The 18,770-nt window shown below is 37.3% G+C and overlaps 3 protein-coding genes across 4 annotated transcripts in view; 2 read left to right on the top strand and 1 right to left on the bottom strand.

The window, feature by feature from the left end:
• Positions 1–18,770, bottom strand: part of LOC105204331 — a 115,887-nt gene that overhangs the window by 56,211 nt on the left and 40,906 nt on the right. The gene's annotated exons all lie outside the window — the stretch shown is intronic.
• Positions 11,027–12,503, top strand: LOC120358783. The gene is made up of 2 exons (XM_039454078.1): positions 11,027–11,498; positions 11,612–12,503. The coding sequence occupies exons 1-2, from the start codon at positions 11,252–11,254 to the stop codon at positions 12,466–12,468; spliced, it is 1,104 nt and encodes a 367-aa protein (XP_039310012.1). The 5' UTR covers positions 11,027–11,251; the 3' UTR covers positions 12,469–12,503.
• Positions 13,300–15,296, top strand: LOC105203938. Its single transcript, XM_039454435.1, has 2 exons — positions 13,300–14,187; positions 14,295–15,296. Exons 1-2 carry the CDS (start codon positions 13,300–13,302, stop codon positions 15,294–15,296), a joined length of 1,890 nt encoding a protein of 629 aa, XP_039310369.1.

An 18,770-nucleotide genomic window follows, 5' to 3' on the forward strand; every position in this document is an offset into this window, starting at 1 on the left:
AAAAGTGCGTTTTTTGCATTTTGAAAAACTACAGCAATCTTATCCAAGTTTACCCTAAATAATTATGATTTTTTTAAATTAATCTTAATTTAAATACTTTAATATTATATTATATTATTAGAATATTACTTAACATTAAAAGGCTGAAAGTATATACAGGGTGCGAGAAAAGTTCCGGGACGGCGAAATATCTCGAAAACTAAGCATTTTAGGAAAAAGTGTTTCAGACAAAAGTTGTAGGGTTTAAAAAGATCTATTTACTGATCTTATCAGTTTGACCTTGGATGGCGTCGCCAAGGTCAGATCGAAATTACATTAACTTTTTTAAATGGAACACCTAACTTTTTATTGCATATTCTTGTAGCTTATCTCGAGACCTTTCCAAAACATTACAAGAAAGTTTATTTTCGTTGAGTACTTTCCGAGTTGTGAGGCTTGAAAGCTACAGTGTACTGTAGTGTGGGTCCAGCCAGTTAAGGCAAGAGTGGCGTGTGGGTCCGGCCAGTTAAGGCAAGTGTGGCGTGTGTCCGGCCAGTTAAGGCAAGTGTGGCGTGTGTCCGGCCAGTTAAGGCAAGTGTGGCGTGTGTCCGGCCAGTTAAGGCAAGAGTGGCTGGACCCACACTACAGTACACTGTAGCTTTCAAGCCTCACAACTCGGAAAATACTCAACGAAAATAAACTTTCTTGTAATGTTTTGGAAAGGTCTCGAGATAAGCTACAAGAATATGCAATAAAAAGTTAGGTGTTCCATTTAAAAAAGTTAATGTAATTTTGATCTGACCTTGGCGACGCCATCCAAGGTCAAACTGATAAGATGAGTAAATAGATTTTTTTAAACCCTACAACTTTTGTCTGAAACACTTTTTCCTAAAATGCTTAGTTTTCGAGACATTTTGCCGTCCCGGAACTTTTCTCGCACCCTGTATATTATTTTTAATATTAAATAACATTGCGCACATACGCACAAAAGTACATTTTTCTATGCAGTTAAAAGATTTTGTTTTGATAAGAATGACAGAAAACATTCACGACTCAGAGTGGAGGCTCAGCATTACGCGCCGTTCTTGTGTAGTCGTTGACGCTACTCAACTTCCCGCCCTTCGCGCTTGACAATCTCGATCGCGCACTTGGATTTGGCGGTGGGCGGATATTTTTCTTAATTTATATCTTGTTAACTATTGCGAACATCACAAAGTGATATAAGACTTTTCGGTTCAGTTTGGTCCATTCTACCTATATGCAAAAGTTTTATCATTAATTGTTAGACACCCCATATAGCTGCACAAATTCAACAATGTATTTGAGTCATACAATTATTAATTTGTAATATTTTACAAAATGTTGTGTTCTACATTCAAGTTAAGCTAAATTTTCTAATCGTCTAAATTTTTTATGAAAAGGTAATTTCAATTACATTTTTTGAAGAAAACGTTTATATGTTGAATTAAAAATAGATAGTAGAGATATGGTTTTGGACCGATAATGTAACAAAACAATGATAATAAGAAAGCCTTCTTCAGTCGTAGCTAGATCTTAGTACCTATATTTATTCGTATGATCTTAAATACTTCTTCGAATTCAACCAGAATGTGCGCCGAATTGTTTTTCCGATTGTAACACAGCATGTCGAATAAGAATTAGTAATATCACGATTTTTATTAAATTAATTAATTTAATATAATAATTGATGCTAATTTGCATCTATATACCCATCCCCCCCCCCAAAAAAAAAAACTGTAAAGAAATTTATTAACTGTAAAGAAAATCGTGATATTACTAATTCTTATTCGACATGCTGTGTTACGACCGGAAAAACAATTCAGCGCACATTCTGGTTGAATTCGAAGAAGTATATAGAATCAGACAAATAAATATTGGCACTAAGATCTAGCTACGACCGAAGAAGGCTTTCTTATTATCATTGTGTGGTTAAAAATAGATAATTTTAAATTAAATTTCTTCTGACATTTATGGAAAAAAATTTGTATATTTATGTTTGACAACGTATTGCTATAATTCACTTTTTTCTTTGTTCTTTTTTCTATGAATAATCAGGAAATTAATAAAATTCTCAGAAAACGAAAAATAAATTTATATAAACTGAAAATTGCAATTTATTTTAATTTATCCAAGATCGCACTTTAGAATCTCCAAGTAATATTAGCTTCAAATGGACTCAAACGGATTGAAATAAGAAATGTGTTAATCATTATTCTAAATTCGAGTGGACTTATGTCCCCATTATATTATTTTTTAATTCAATTGAATTGAAATAAAAAACGAGTTATTCATCATGTTGAATTCATATTATTTTTAGATTTAAATGGTTTCAAAAATCTGTAAAGCGCAAATTTGTAAAAATAAATGTTAAAATAAATTCATTTTTATCCATTTTAATTCATTTTTGTTTGCTGGGTGTAATTCAGGATTTTTTGTTCACTATTGAAACATCCAACTTCACAATATATTTGATTTGCTCGATTTTTCTTTAATAAATTATAAACACATGAAACTTTGTTCATTTTGGTATGTTATTGATATTCTCAAAGTTTCAGATAATGATTGTTAAACGATGCTGTTTGAGCTACTTCCAATGCAAACTTTTAATTGGTAGGTGAAGATTCTTAATATTGTTCAACAAAAGTCTAATAAATAAGATAAATTGGAAATAAAAGATATAAAATGGTGAATGTCATTTGGCCATTTTTTACTGTCATTAATTATAATTTAATAATTACACTGGACTGTGGTTTTGTTTGATAAGTGATAGGTTATTAAAATAACTATCTGCTCACACACGCTGAGGTTCACGAAAAGATGAAGAAAAAAAGGGAAGCGCCACAGTTAACTAAAACTAACAAAGATAAGAGAGCGCGCTGCTAAGTTGTCCAGTGATACGTGCGCCACCTAGCGACTATAACAAGGTAGGGCGGACAAATTGCTTATTATTTAACACCCCCTTTAAATCTGTGACCCCCAACAGACTTCTCAGTCTCTCAAATAATGCAACTGGCAATGACTTAGTCATAATGTCCGCCAGTTGATTTGACAAAGGCAAATATTTCACTTGGATAAAGCCATTTGCGATGACTTCACGAATATAGTTGTACTTCATATCGATATGCTTCATCCGCTTGTGTTCCCTTAGTTCTTCCGAGATCTTCATACAAGCTTGGTTGTCCTCGTAAATGACAGTAGCTTCTTTTTGCTTGTAATCAAGCTCCGCAAGTAGATTTCGCAGCCACATTGCTTCACAAACTGCATGATTCAATGTCACATGTTCAGTTTCGCTAGACAAGAGGCTAACAGTTGACTGTTTTCGAAAAAGTCATGCTACGATGCACCCATGCAGCTTGAATATGAAACCGCTTGTAGATTAACGATCGGTTGAATCACCTGCCCAGTCAACATCTGCATATCCAATTAAATCCTCCTTCGATGAGTAATTCAGCCCAAAATTGGTTGTTCTACGTATACAACTAACGTAACACACGTTTGGCATATAAAAAGTGTTCGTCTGTAAAACTGTTCTGAAACTTGCTGAGATAGTTTGTTGCTGTACACAGATCTGGTCTTGTTGTTAGAGTCATGTACATCAGACACCCTATCAATTCCTTATACGGCTTCCTTGACATATTACTTTCTCCAGGTTCGAATTTTAGCTTTACTTCCATAGGAGTGGGAAACGGCTTGCAACTTGACATTTCAAATTTTACCAACATTCTTTCCAGATATTGCTGTTAATATATTTTCATTTTCTTCTTTTCGATATCTTGTTGTACCCACGTTCCAAGAAATTGTTTCAGCTCTCAAGGTCAATCATTTCAAATTCTTGTAAAAACTTTGTCTTTATTATATGAATTTGTTCCAGATCATTGCTGATAATTATTACGTCATCTACGTACAGCAAAAGAAATAATTTTTCAGATTTCCTTATTTTTACATATACGAGGTGTGTTCAAAAAGTATCGCGAATTTTGTGTTTTTTCAAAAATTATTTATTTATTCATGAATATCTATTTTGTCCCCTTCAAAGTAATCCCCATGAGATATTATACACTTGTGCCAACGGTTTTTCCAATCTTCGAAGCACTTCAAAAAATCATTTTTTTTTTATCTTGTTCAGCTCCTCCTTCGATGCCGTCTTTATCTCGTCAAGCGTAGCGTAACGTCGTCCTTTCATGGGCCTCTTCAGTTTAGGGAACAAGAAAAAGTCACAGGGGGCCAGATCTGGGGAATACGGTGGCTGCGGCATCATTAGTGTGTTGTTTTTGGCCAAAAAGTCGCGCACAAGCAACGATGTGTGAGCAGGGGCGTTATCGTGGTGCAAAAGCCAATTTTTGTTCTTCCACAAATCCGGGCGTTTCTGGCGGATTGCTTCGTGCAAATTGCGCATAACTTGCAGGTAATATTCCTTATTGACCGTTCTACCCTGTGGCAAGAACTCATGATGCACCACGCCCCTGCAATTGAAGAAAACTGTCAGCAAAACTTTCACATTCGACCGAACTTGGCGCGCTTTTTTCGGTCTTGGTTCGTGCGGCAGCTTCCATTGAGATGATTGAGCTTTGGTTTCCACGTCATAACCATAAACCCACGATTCGTCATCAGTTATGACCCTCTGGAGCAAATTTGGGTCGTCGCGGACAGAGTCCAACATCTCATTAGCAATGTTCATGCGATGCTGTTTTTGGTCGCAATTGAGCAATTTTGGTACGAATTTCGCGGCGACCCGTCTCATGCCCAAATCATTGATAAAAATCGAATGGCACGAGCCAATCGATATGTTTAGGTCCTCAGCAACTTCTCTAACGGTGATTCGACGATTGGCCAATACCATTTTCTCCACTTCATTAATTTTTTCGTCTGTTGTTGAAGTGCTCGGGCGTCCGGCACGCTCTTCGTCGTTCACATCTTCTCGGCCTTCTGAGAACATTTTGTACCACCGATAAACGTTGCTTCGGTCCAAGGTAGCTTCTCCGTATGCCACAGTCAACATTCGGAATGCATCCGCGCACTTAATTTCGTTTTTCACACAAAATTTGATACAGGTTCTTTGATCCATTTTTTTGAATAGGTAAAAATCGAAGACGATCCAAAACACGTGCAAGCAAAGCAGCTGTCAACAATTAAGTGAACATTCAAAATGGCCGAGCTTGTCGGCATAAGTGAGAGACATGAGTACCAACATAACGCCACAAAAAGATCGAAATTCGAATATACGTAACCCGCGAAAATTCAAAATTCGCGATACTTTTTGAACACACCTCGTAAGCAATGATCAGCCTGACATCGCTTCATACCAAGTTCCATAATAAAATGATGGAAACGTTCATTCCACATTCTTGGTGACTGTTTCAAACCGTATAGAGCTTTATTTAGTTTGCAGATACCATTTTCAACCTTGAATCCTTCAACATATAAATATCTTCGTCCAGCTTCCTATTTAAAAATACTATTTTTACGTCCATTTGATGGATGTGTAGCCTTTCCTGATTTGCAAGAGCTAACAATATACGAAATGTAATTAATTTTGCAACTGGCGCATGTGTCTCATTGTAGTCAAATCCTTTTGTTTGCGAGAAACCTTTTGCTACAAGATGCGTCTTGTATCTTTCAATGTTGCCTTCTGCATCTAGCTTGGTACGAAACACCTATTTGTTTTGCACAGGCTTTCATCTTTTAGGAAGTTTAGCTAACGTCCAAATTGAATTTCTTTCTAAAGATTTTAATTCATCTAGGATTATCTCCTTCCATTTTGGCCAATCCGATCATTTCTTTGCTTCCGCCAAATTCATTGGAATTCCTTGACCATACTGTTCTGCATTTAGTGCACAGATTTCGTCTGTTTCCAGATAATGTGTATAACTTTCACCATATCGGGATGGTGGTCTTCTTTCTCGTTCACATCGTCTGAGTTTGACTTGTTCCGTTGTTTCCTCTTGAGTTTTCAAGTTTGCAGACGAATCCTCTTCTTTCTCTTCCGAGTGATCGCTTCCATTCTCCTCGGTTTTTTCCTCAAGCGAATCTTTTGTTTCTTCCTTCAAGGGATTGCCCTCTCTCAGTTCCGCATCCTGTTCATATGTGTCAATAAAGGTTTGTATTTTTACAAAACATACATTCATTAAAAGTGATGGCACGCCCAATGAAGATCCGTCGCTTTTCAGCATTCCAGAGACAATAACCAGTAGACGCATAGCCCATCAAGACTACTTTAGTTGCTTTTATATCAAGCTTTTTACGTTTTTTCTTTGGTACATGGCAGTATACAACACTACCAAAAATGCGAATATTTTTCACATTAGGCTTTTTACCGTACCAGAGTTCCGCAGGAGTTTTTATAATCAGGTCCCCTTTCAATGCACTTGTTAGACTTCGGTTTATCAAATAATTTGCCGTTTGAACAGCTTCGTTCCAAAAAAACTTCTTGAGGACTGCAGAAAATATTAACGTCCTTGCTCGTTCAATGACTGTGCGATTGAAACGTTCCGCAACACCATTTTGTTCGGGCAAGTACGGAACAGTGCAATTCAATTAAATTCCTTTCTTTGCACAAAAAGCCTTGAATCGTTCCGAAGTATATTTGCCGCCGTTGTCTGCTCTAAGAACAAAAATTTAGGTATTAAATATAGCCGTACTTAATGCCACGTATTCCTTAAATTATTCGAACACCTCAGTTTTCTGCTTAATTACGTAAAGCACCGAGAAATGTGAGTAATCATCTATGAATGATACAAAATATTTGCTACCATTCCACGCTACCGGATCTATTGGCCTACATACGTCACTGTGAATGAGCTCCAATGGTCGTGTAGATTGACACTCATTCACTTTAGGAAATGGCTTCCTGGTTTGTTTTCCTAAAATACAGGGTTCACAAAGATTACTAGAACTCCTATTCAGTTTTGGCAAACCGACGACCATCTCACTACGTATAAGTTTTTCCATGTCCGAATTATTTAAATATCCCATACGACAACACCATATTTCCACGTCACTTTGTTTTTCCGTAACACCCGCGAATGCGTCCCTTTTTACGTGTACCTCGAGTTTATATAGCTTGCCCGTACGCACAGCCGTTGCAATGTTTACACCATTCCGTACGATTACTGCCATGCCTCCTTTAAAAGTTATTTCAAAGCCGACATCCTCGAGTCGTTGAACCAAAAGCAAATTACATTTTAAGTCTTCTACAAATAGTACAGTATCTATGCTGCATGACACTAGCTTTCCTTTTGATCAAATATAACCTTCAATATTCCCGATGCATTGACCGTTTAAGGTTACATTAGTTTTCGCGATCGCGACGTTTACTGGAATACTTAATCTTTTAACACACTCAAAAATGCTTTTATTATTCGTTATATGATCGGTAGCGCCAGAGTCTAAATAACATTTTACACACTTTAACTTACTGTTTGATCTGCCGAATAATGTGGCGTCCGCTCTATTATTTCCATACTCACAGTATTATTTCCATACTCACTACTCTTCATTATGGCGGCGGGGAGTTATCGACGTGCGAGTTGATGTAGAGGCGCTGAACGCAATTTTGTCTTCCTTGCCGATTGCCATATTTGCTGCTTGTTTCTTCCCGCTGCTTTTCCCGCCATTGTTATTGTTATTATTTTGCTACGAGCTCCGATCGCTATGCTTGCATTCCAACTGCTTATGTTCAAGCTTCCCGCACTTATAGCATTTGAACTTGTATTTTTCTGTGTTTATTGCCACACTCTCATTAGATTTTCCAGCTTCCGTTTTCATACTATTCTGTTTGCTGTACAGTCGTGAGCTAAAAGGTTGCAAAATATTTTCTTCAATGGTTTTTGGAATGTAGACTTGCTCATCAAACGGCGAATATAATTGGTTCTTACCTGTGGATCCAACCAATTACGTTCGCCAATTGATGAGCAAGTTTATATTCCAAAAATCATCGAAGAAAATGTGTTGCAACTTTTGCAATGATCTGCGATATTTTCACTTTCCACATATTTCAGCGTAATTAATTTCTTCCGTAGACTGACTGGCAACACTCTTTCGCTCGAAGAGTGCCCAAAGAACATCAAAAATTTCTTTTGCTGTTGTCTTGTCCTTGATATATTCTAAGTGACTATCCGCGATATATTGAACCAGTATTAGTTTGCATTTCCGTTCATTTTTCTCATGGGTCCTCTTCTCTAGTTCCGAAGCATCGGCCATGTTTGTAGCAAGATTTTTCTCGATGTAATCGAGTAGAACTTTTTCCTCGAGCACTATTCGCACCCGGTACTTTCAATTGCTATAATTGGTACCGTCGAATTGATAGTATCGCTTAATGCTTACCTCTTCCTTAATGAAGCACTGGGCCCATAACCTGATAAGTGATAGGTTATTAAGATAACTATCTGCTCGCACACGCTGAGGTTCACGAAAGGATGAAGAAAAAAAGGGAAGCGCCACAATTAACTAAAACTAGCAAAGATAAGAGAGTGCACTGCTGAGTTGTCCAGTGACACTCACGCTACCCAGCAATTATAACAAGGCAGGGCGGACTGATTGTTTATTACTTAACATTGTTGTGTGAATAAAATGTCATGTCCTATGTATTTTTGCGTACTAAACACGAACCTGGTAAACAAATTGCTCTATCACGTCAGATTTTTGAGAAAAGTGAGGTTAAAAGTGAGGTCTAAAATGATCATTTTTACCTCACCAGTTTAACCTCACTTTTCTAAAAAATCTGACATGGTAAAGCAATTTGCTTATCACATTAGTGTTCAGCGCGCAAAAGTACATGGAAAATGGTAATTTTTATTCAATCGACGGGAACCATGTCAGCCAGTGAAATGTTGGTCGTGGCGTGACTACACATATAGAGATTGAGTCAGTAAAAGGAAAACGTATGGCGTTAAAAAAATCTATTTTAAAGGTAAAAGTTGACACTTTAAGATGGCGTAAGCAAATGCACAGAAAAAAAATTAATATTAAAACAACAATTATTGTTTCATATACAGGGTGCTCGCGAACTAGGGAACTTATTGCTTCCAAAACATAGAGAAGATAAAAAGAGACAAAAAAGTTTTATACTTTTTTGCGATATTTGCTATAATTATTGAGTTATAAAATAAAACATCAGAGCCAATGTGCGTTGACGCCGCGCCATTGCGCCTAGCTCGTAGGCGCACGGCGGAAAAGGTGACGCGTCGTTGTTTGAATTGGTACAGCGCGACCAGGCGCGATAGTCTAAATTTACCGCACCGCGTATATATACACTGCAAAAATCAAATGTGTTATTTTCGTTTAAAACTTTTTCTTAGACATTTGATAAATAACATGTTTAAGTTTTGCAGTGTATGTACAGTGCGTTGCATTGATGCCTGGGGTACTTTGGGGACCACGTTTCTTTCTTGATTATTTTTATGTTCATGATTGAATGCTGCAGTGATAGTTGACAGCAGCATTTGGTCATGAACGCAAAAATAACTAAGAAAGAAACGAGGTCCTTAAAATCGGTACCCCAGGCATCAATGCAACGCACTGTACACGTGGTGCGGCAAATTCAGACCGTCGCCACAATGGTCTAGATCTCAAAAAAGTTGGTCAAAAATAGAAAAAGGTTTTAGATTAAAAAAAAAAAAAAAAAAAAAAATACATAAGTGTTTCCAAGATCGCTCCGATAACGAATTCCGGTAACGAAATTCTGATAACGAACTTAATATGAAAATTTCAAAATTTAAAATGGCGGATCTAATACGGCCAAACACTTCATTAAAAATTGTTCGGAATTTTATATAAATTTTATAAATTTGTGTATAAGGGTATTCATGATTGCTAAATACGATTATAGGATTATAATTGCGAAATTAAGAACAGTGTATGTATGGTTTACTTTTATTTCAAAAATTTTCGCAGAGAAATATAATAAAATATAATTAAAAAAACAATTATCAAGATTGAAAAAAAGATTAAAACGGTTAAAAATATTGAAAAAAAAAGATTTATAAATTTGATTAAAGATAAAAAAATTTAAAAAGATTTTAAAGAAATTAGATTTTAAAGAAATCAGTCGCAATTACTATCGGAACCATTATCATCTTTAAAATCAAAATCGGAATCATATCATTATTGCAAGTTTCTACAGACTTATCAGGGAAAGTGAAGCTCTCAGGCCTCCAATGACAACTGTCCCTTTTTTTAGGGACCATTTGTCTCATACTCAAAATTAGCGAATCCAAAGATACCAGGAACCAGTGAAATACATCTGCCATTGTATTTTCGCGTGAATCTTTTTTGAAAAATCTTTCACGATATTTTTTTATGTCCTTATTTTTGGCTTTCTGGGTATCTTCGGATAATTGATCGATTGGTAATACGACTGATTAAACTATTTGAGCTCCATGTATTAAAACTTCGTGAACTGGAGTGAAGACCACTTTATAAATATGCGATTCTAAAATACAGACATAATGTAATATTAAATATAAATATAAATATTCTACATATCTTCGTTAATCTCCAGCAAACAGAATTCAGAAAAGACACTCCATACGGACTTGAAGAATGTCGAATATTTTGGACGCGCTCAGCGTGACTGATGTGTTGTGAGAACGATCACTTTGAACTAATGTAGTACTGCAGGTATAAAAAAATCGTTACTTTCCTTTTGAATACCTAGCAGCAGTGACTCCTCTACAAGATTTTGTGATACTAAACTCATAATTATGACTTTCATTTTTTGCACTTTTGGCCACCTTTTTTGAGATCTAGACCACTGTGGCATCGCGTTGTGCTAATTCAGACAACGACGCGTCACTTTTCCCGCCGCGCGCCTTTGCTTACGAGCTAGGCGCAATGGCGCAGCTTCACCATTGGTTCAGACGTTTTATTTTATAACTCGATAATAATGAATATTGCAAAATGGTATAAGATTTTTTTGTCCTTTTTCATCTCTTCTATGTTCTCAAAGCGGTAAATTCCCTAGTTTGAGAACACTCTATGTAAGCAAAAATATAAATTATGCTATGTCTCGTCCGGATGGATAATGGTAGTAGCGTTCCGCTGCGTTGCTTCCCAACAGGAATTTAAAGCACACTAAAAATTGAAATTGGGCGCCGCACCTCTCGTGCGGCCGAGTGCACCTCTGCGCACCTCGCGCGATCGAGTGCACCTCTGCGCTGCTCGCGCGCGCCTCCTCATTGTTTTCCTGTTGCGTATATCCTTAACAGGTCGAGTATTGCAATTCGCTTTTGTCATCGTTCTGCAATCTTCGAAGATGGGAAAATCTAGTAAAGCAAAGAAGAGGAAGAGATCACCATCATCTGATCGTCTCGCAGGGCTGGAAAGTAGGATTGACTGCTTAATTGATGTCTTGAAGCAGAGAGAGGTTAGGACGCCCGCCCATTCTCTCTCCCCGATATCTCAGGACAATCAGCGGTCTCGAAACGAGACAGAATCCGCAGGATCTGTCTCGCCCGTTTCCCTTGACGAACAGGTTGAAACGGCGGACCCGATAACCTCAGGTGTGTACGATAATGCTGGACCGGTATTTGCATAATACTGGCGGCAGGACGACACAACCTCTTTTTTCTCACCTCTGTTTCTCTCGAGTTCATCGAATTTTGTCTTCTTACAGGGGTAAGTAGCGTCATCAAGGAGGGCGCATCCCCTAGATCTCATACAGAGGTTACTCTAGACGAGAATTCCTCTCTTCTATTCCCGACCACAGAGGAGGAAGTAGCTCCTCTTACCAAGCAGCTATTCGGCTCAGACTTGGAGGGCGAACAAGCTCCACCTTGGAACGAGATTGTGACACAGAGGTGGCGCGATCTAACGCGCAATGGTCTCTCGCCGGATCAGCGCGAACCACTCTTACGAAAATATTCCCCTGCGGAGACGTTAGCCTTTCTCAAAGCCCCTACTCTTAACCAGGAATGCAAGGTGGCCTTGAAGAACAGCTCTCTGATTAAAAGAGATGAGTACAACGCTAAGAATCACGACCAGATTGGCATAGCGCTGTGCGCCCTCGGGGAAGCCATCTCCGATTTTCTTCGCCCAGGCACAGAAGAATCTCTAAGCCCCGAAGCTTGTTTGGCAGTTGCAAAAGTAAATGAGGGTGCCAAGATCCTAGCGGATCTGTTTTATCGGTTATCTTTAACCAGAAGAGCACAGATCATACCGGCTTTAAATCTGAACGCCAAAAATACAGCCGAGGCAATTCCAGTAGATGATCTCCTGTTTGGATCAGACTTTGGAGAACAAATGAAAAAAGTGGCTGCCATGGAAAAATCATCAAAGGAGATTATTAAGACTCCGTTAGCTATTTCGAGAAGAATTCAGCAACCAGTTAAACAACCGTTGCAGATGTCAGCATCGAGATCGGGAAACAACCGTGCCCCTGTAAGAAACTCGAGACCGGCGAGAAGGACAGGGGCAACGAACAGCAGTCGCCGGTCAGCATACCGATCCAGGTCTCACTCGAGAAGACGCTAGGGGAGGTAGAGGTAAATAGAGCCGGCAGACTAGCTTCCTTCCTTCCCCAGTGGAGAAAGATTTCGTCGGACTCAAAAATTTTAGAAGCAGTTGGGGGCTACAGGTTACCCTTTAAACAACATCCGCCTTCTCAGGTTTGCGAACCTCAGTACCGTCTATCAAGAGGGGAGGAGCAGATCTGCTCCCAGGAGATTTCTAATCTCCTTAAGAAGGAAGCGATCGAAAAAGTTTCAGAACATAAGGATCAATTCCTGTCTCCCTTCTTTGTTATCAAAAAATCATCGGGGGGATGGAGATTCATCCTTAACCTCAAGACCCTTAATGAATTCATCATCGCCCCACACTTTAAGCTTGAAGACTGGAAATCAGTCATACGCCTCATTTCGCCAAACGATTTCCTGGCATCCATTGACTTAGAGGATGCGTACCTTCTTGTACCTATCCATTCGGAGGATAGAAAATTCTTAAGATTCCGTTTCCAAAATCAGCTCTTTCAATTTAAAGTACTACCGTTTGGACTAGCATCGGCTCCTTTTATCTTCACGAAGATATTAAAACCGGTCATATCTTCCCTGAGAGAAAGAGGTTTTTTTTTCCATAGTATATTTAGATGACTTTCTTCTCATCGCACCCACATACAGCCAATGTACAGAGAATGTTAGGGTGACAATGGAACTCTTAGTATCCTTAGGTTTCATTATTAATTTTAAAAAGAGCGTGCTCACCCCGGCAAAATCCTGTCGGTTTTTAGGTTTTATTTTTGATACAGGGGACTTTTCAGTTTCAATTCCTCCTGACAGGAGAGATAATCTTCGTCGAAAATCTCAAGACATGCTGAAGAGGACCCACTGCAGGATCCGATTCCTGGCGAGTTTTATAGGCTCGCTAGTAGCGGTGTGCCCGGCCGTTCAGTATGGGCTATTACACACCAAACGATTGGAAAGAGAAAAATTCTTAGCCCTAGAAGCCTCAAGCGGCGATTTTGAAGCAGAAATATTTCTCCCAAATTTTCTGAAGACGGATCTCCTTTGGTGGATCGAGATCTTTACAGATAAGCTCCAAAGAAATTATATCAGGTCAGGACAATTTAGCATGGAAATTTTTACCGATGCCTCTCTAACGGGATGGGGTGCAGTATGTAACGGAACACGAACTCACGGCTTTTGGTCGCCTAGTGAGAAACAATATCACATCAATTACCTTGAACTTCTAGCAGTATTTCATGCATTGAGATGCTTCGCTTCTCATATGGAAGGTTCCGAGATCCTTTTGAGAGTGGATAATTCCACCGCTATTTCATATGTTAACCGTATGGGTTCTGTCAAATTTCCTACCTTGTCTGATCTAGCTCGTGAGATTTGGTGTTGGTGCTCCCGAAGAAATATATTTATTTACGCTTCGTATATTCCTTCTGCTCAAAATTTCGAGGCGGATGCAGAATCACGCATAGTGTCAGAGGAAACTGAGTGGTCCCTCGGAGAGCAATATTTCGACGAGATTGAGGCAGCTCTAGGCCCTTTCGAGATAGATTTGTTCGCTTCATCAATCAACAATAAATGCCGTGATTTTATATCCTGGCATCCAGATCCATTAGCACAAGCAGTTGACGCATTTTCAATGAGTTGGAATCAATTTTATTTTTACGCCTTCCCTCCTTTTCTCTTAATTCTAAAGGCCTTACGGAAGATTATTACCGATAGGGCGGAAGGAGTGGTTGTGGTACCCTGGTGGCCAGCCCAACCGTGGTTCCCTCTTTTCAATCAATTAGTCATAGGTCAACCTATTATCTTTGCACCTAATATGGACATGTTGTCATCCCCTTTCAGGAAGATCCATCCAGCCTGGAAGAGAATTTCCCTGGCGGCCGCAAGATTATCCGGCAAGCTTTCCGGCTCAAAGGAACGCCGCCGGCAGCGTTAGAAACTACTCTCGCATCAATATCCGAGGCCACAGTGGCACAATACACCAAACCGATTAGAGAGTGGTGGCATTTTTGTAGGCAGAAGCAAATCGGCTGCTTCACAACGCCGGTTCCCTTATTTCTGGAATTTTTATCTTCCACCTTATCTGAAATAGGCTCCTATTCCACCCTTAACACATATCGTTCAGCCATATCCCTTATCTCTCTTAATGAGGTCGGTTCGCACCCTCTGGTAAAGAGGTTCTGTAAGGGCGTCGCGGTTCTGAAACCACAACGTCCACGTTACGATTTTGTCTGGGATCCATCTCCAGTGTTAGATCACCTAGCCAGTCTACATCCATATGAGAGTCTATCGCTCGAAATATTGTCGAAAAAACTAGCGACATTATTTGCCCTTACAACGGCTCAAAGGATGCAAACCCTTGCGGCCATACAACTTTCAAACATTACCTTAACAGATTCACTAATTATTAAAATTCCGGCCAGACTTAAAACTTCCGGAATCGGAAGGTCTCAGCCATTACTATTTTTTAAACCCTTTCTGGACAAACCAGAACTTTGCATTTTTTCTTTAGTTAAATTTTATTTGAACGTTACAACCAACCTCCGTCCCCAGAACTGCGACTCTTTCTTTATTTCATTTCGAACCCCTTACAACCCAGTTTCTTCCCAGACTTTGGGAAGATGGGTTAAGTCAGAGCTAGACGCGGCAGGAGTAGACACAAGCATCTTTTCTGCTCACTCTACTCGCCATGCAGCGACGTCTCTAGCAGCAAGCAAGGGCATTAGTCTAGAAGAAATCCGTCGCACAGCCGGTTGGACCAAATCGTCAGAAGTTTTCGCCCGTTTTTACAACCGGACAATAATTAAAGATTCGTCATTCCAGGACGCAATTCTGAATAAATAACAAGGGCATTTTGTTGACCATCTTTTTATCTTGTCAAAGAACATTTTATTTTTTATTGCTAGCAAATTACATTTCTGTATTACGTTATCTTTGCACACACACATGTATTTTTTATTCTGCGCAGCGATATATGCACATCATATTAAAGATTTTATAAGAGATAAATAAGATCAATCTTATTTAAACTTTTCCGTACAAATCTGTCCTTTAAACATCTACCATTATCCATCCGGACGAGACATAGCATAATTGTACAATTAAACGAACTTACAGTGAAGTTCGATTGTAATTATGCGGTCTCGTCCGGATGGATACTCCCTCCCTCCCACACTCCATTTTTCAGATTTGTCGGCTTTGAACTAATGAGGAGGCGCGCGCGAGCAGCGCAGAGGTGCACTCGATCGCGCGAGGTGCGCAGAGGTGCACTCGGCCGCACGAGAGGTGCGGCGCCCAATTTCAATTTTTAGTGTGCTTTAAATTCCTGTTGGGAAGCAACGCAGCGGAACGCTACTACCATTATCCATCCGGACGAGACCGCATAATTACAATCGAACTTCACTGTAAGTTCGTTTAATTGTACAATTTTCTCCGAAATTTTATAATCTTAAACAAACACGATTTGCTTACATGAAAAGAAAAATTTTCTTGATGCAAGCAAATTATGTTTGCTTAAGATTATACATTCTTCTAAGAAGATTTTATATTCTTGCTTATAGGAGAGACCGTGGCTATTCGTTAGACCTTTTCTTCTTTTGTGTCTCCTGAGTCCTATATTCATAAAAAAAGGGACGGTTTGAAAAGTTAAACCTTCTCCTTCACAATGCTGGTATAGATAGAACATGGAAGTGTATTGTTTTGATGTACATATAAAAATGTCGACCAATGCCAAAAATTACAAATAGCTCCAAACTCGGGATAATTCGTAACTAGTCCAGGAATATCCCAAAATTTGTGTTTCAAGTTGAAAGACTGTAAAAAAAGCTGTTGTTAAGACTTTCTTTTATTTAAAAAAGGATATAGATATACAAAAAACAAATGCAAACATACATGTTCGCATGTCTTTTTATATCATCAGTGTGACAGATTTCCTAACCTCACAAGTGTCAATTTTTAACGCTTTATAACTTTTTACCTGCTTAAGAGCGACGATTTTATATTCATATTTATGTTTTATGTACTAAAATACACAATATTATCAAGTTTGAACTAAATCAATGAAGAACTTTACCTCAATGCTTAACTCTGCGTAGACGTTCGTAACACAGCCAAGGAGTTTAGGGTTACCCAACTTAGGTTAGGCACTGTAATCAGTATTAACGAATTGCCCCGGTGTTCGGTATTACGAATAGCTTCAACATCAACTGTGCGCATTATTGCGTATGATCGACAAAAATAGACATCACACAGCAAAAAGTAAACATGAAATGTTTGAAATACATTCAACTGGATACAATACATTTAAAGTTTTCAAGAAAACCTTATTATCTTATTTAAATTTCAAAGAAATTTATGACTATCAAAAATTACTTTGACTGTCGCAAAACACATTTTTCACTACTACTTTAATATGACACCGTTGCCAACAAAACTTTGTAAGCAACATCGTTACATTAGAACGTGTTTACAGTGTTTAAAGTAAATTTTTAATATGTTCCCATAAAAAGATATTTCCAATTATCGAATTACTCCGTCTAACGATTTGCCCCGGTCTCCCTTATATGAAACAAAGATTGTTGATTTGATACTAAATTTTTTTCTATAGAAAATTTTTAAATTATACTAAATTTTTTTCTATAGAAAAAAATTTATTTTCCTAGCAAAAAATCACGAATATGTCAAAAAACATTGTTTTTCAAACGTTTTAATCACAGAAACTTTATGCGATGGAACAATTTGTTTGTCGGATTCGTGATCAGCGCGCAAAAACACAAAAGAAATGATAGATTTTATTTCAGCAACAGAAAAGAAGTCTAAAAACGCCACCCTGTGTTACTAATTAAAAATTGATGTTTGTAAATAAGATTATTTCGTACGGTCATATATAATGCCGTTATGGAAATAATAAATGTCTCAAATGTGGAAAGAATAGACGCGAGCATCTCAAGCGACAGCTCTGCCCATCTATCCTTATCCACATACCTTAACATGTTGTATACATGATTCTTCATTTTAAATTCATTTAATTTATTAGATTATGTTCAATAATATTAGGAATCTTTGTATATTAAGTTTTACATGAATAACTCACTTCTATTAGAAGTCATACATCACGGAGAGAGAGAGAGAGAGAGAGAGAGAGAAATAGAACTGTAACCTGAAAAATGACAATATTTCCCAATTTTTTTTATGAAAACTGATAGCACCGTTGTATTCAGCAGATTGAAATTTGTAAGATTCATTGTTTTTTACATTTCTATTAATGGACATGAAGCGGTTTTTTTTAACATTATTCTTTTCTTAAGCATTGTATTTGAACGGTATATTTTGTTGATAACAAGCGTAAACCAGTGAAAACAAATATTTTTATAAAAATTGATGAAAAAATTTGAACTTTTAAAATTGTGAACGAGGATCAAGTACTAACCAATTTGAAAAATGTTTTTGCGTTTTCCTTGTTTTTATTTAAAGTAACGAATGATGTTTTGATTTAATAATTTTAAAAATTTTTTAGCACACTCTATTGGATAGTAATTAGTTTGAAAGTTAAAAGTTAAATACTAAAGTTAAAAAGTTAATAATTTTTAATGTAACTTAATTTTAAACGATATAATTTTTAACTTTAACTAGTTAAGTTTGAAACGTATACATGTTTATTTATTAATCTCTTTACTAAATTAAAAACTTATCTACATATAAAAAAAATTATAAAATAAAAAATTCTCACATAAATAAACAACATTTATTTTTTAATACGCAAATAAAACATTAAATTTGTTTGATGTTAATTAAATTTTACAAGCCATTAATTTAATTTAGTTAAAAAAATACATTAACATATTCAACCTTGGTTATAATATATAATTGCGCTTCTTACTACATTGACAATTAAATTCAATTTATTTTCCCAAGTAATATAACATACCAAGTGTAATACGACATATACAGGGTGTCCTACAACTCGCGACCGGAATTTTAATAACGTATTCCTTACTTAAAAATAAGACAAAAATCCTGATACAAAAATGTCGAGACTATAATACTTTTTAAATGAAAAGTATTTACAGTAGGCGAATCAGATAGTCTAATATTCGTGCGCTTAGTGACGGCATAGTGCCAATGGATGCTGTTGCGCTTTTGTAAACTTGTTATTATATTGAAGTAACTATGGTAATGTTGAGATATACTTCATTGATTAATCGAATTTAAACATAAATAAGTACATTATATATGCATTGTACATGTCATATTCACATAAAAATATTACAGAATGTTAAAAATAATTATAACAAATTATTCAAATTCACGAGATGTCAA

This window comes from Solenopsis invicta, chromosome 10, assembly GCF_016802725.1.
Source record: "Solenopsis invicta isolate M01_SB chromosome 10, UNIL_Sinv_3.0, whole genome shotgun sequence".
NCBI lineage: Eukaryota > Metazoa > Arthropoda > Insecta > Hymenoptera > Formicidae > Solenopsis > Solenopsis invicta.

Bases quoted from the DNA above. Each gene is read 5' to 3' on its own strand.
- LOC105203938 (XM_039454435.1), top strand. From the start codon at position 13,300: ATGCTGAAGAGGACCCACTGCAGGATCCGATTCCTGGCGAGTTTTATA. The intron at 14,188-14,294 runs GTACCCTGGTGG...ATCCCCTTTCAG, and splicing joins GGGCGGAAGGAGTGGTTGTG to GAAGATCCATCCAGCCTGGA.
- LOC120358783 (XM_039454078.1), top strand. From the start codon at position 11,252: ATGGGAAAATCTAGTAAAGCAAAGAAGAGGAAGAGATCACCATCATCT. The intron at 11,499-11,611 runs GTGTGTACGATA...GTCTTCTTACAG, and splicing joins GGCGGACCCGATAACCTCAG to GGGTAAGTAGCGTCATCAAG.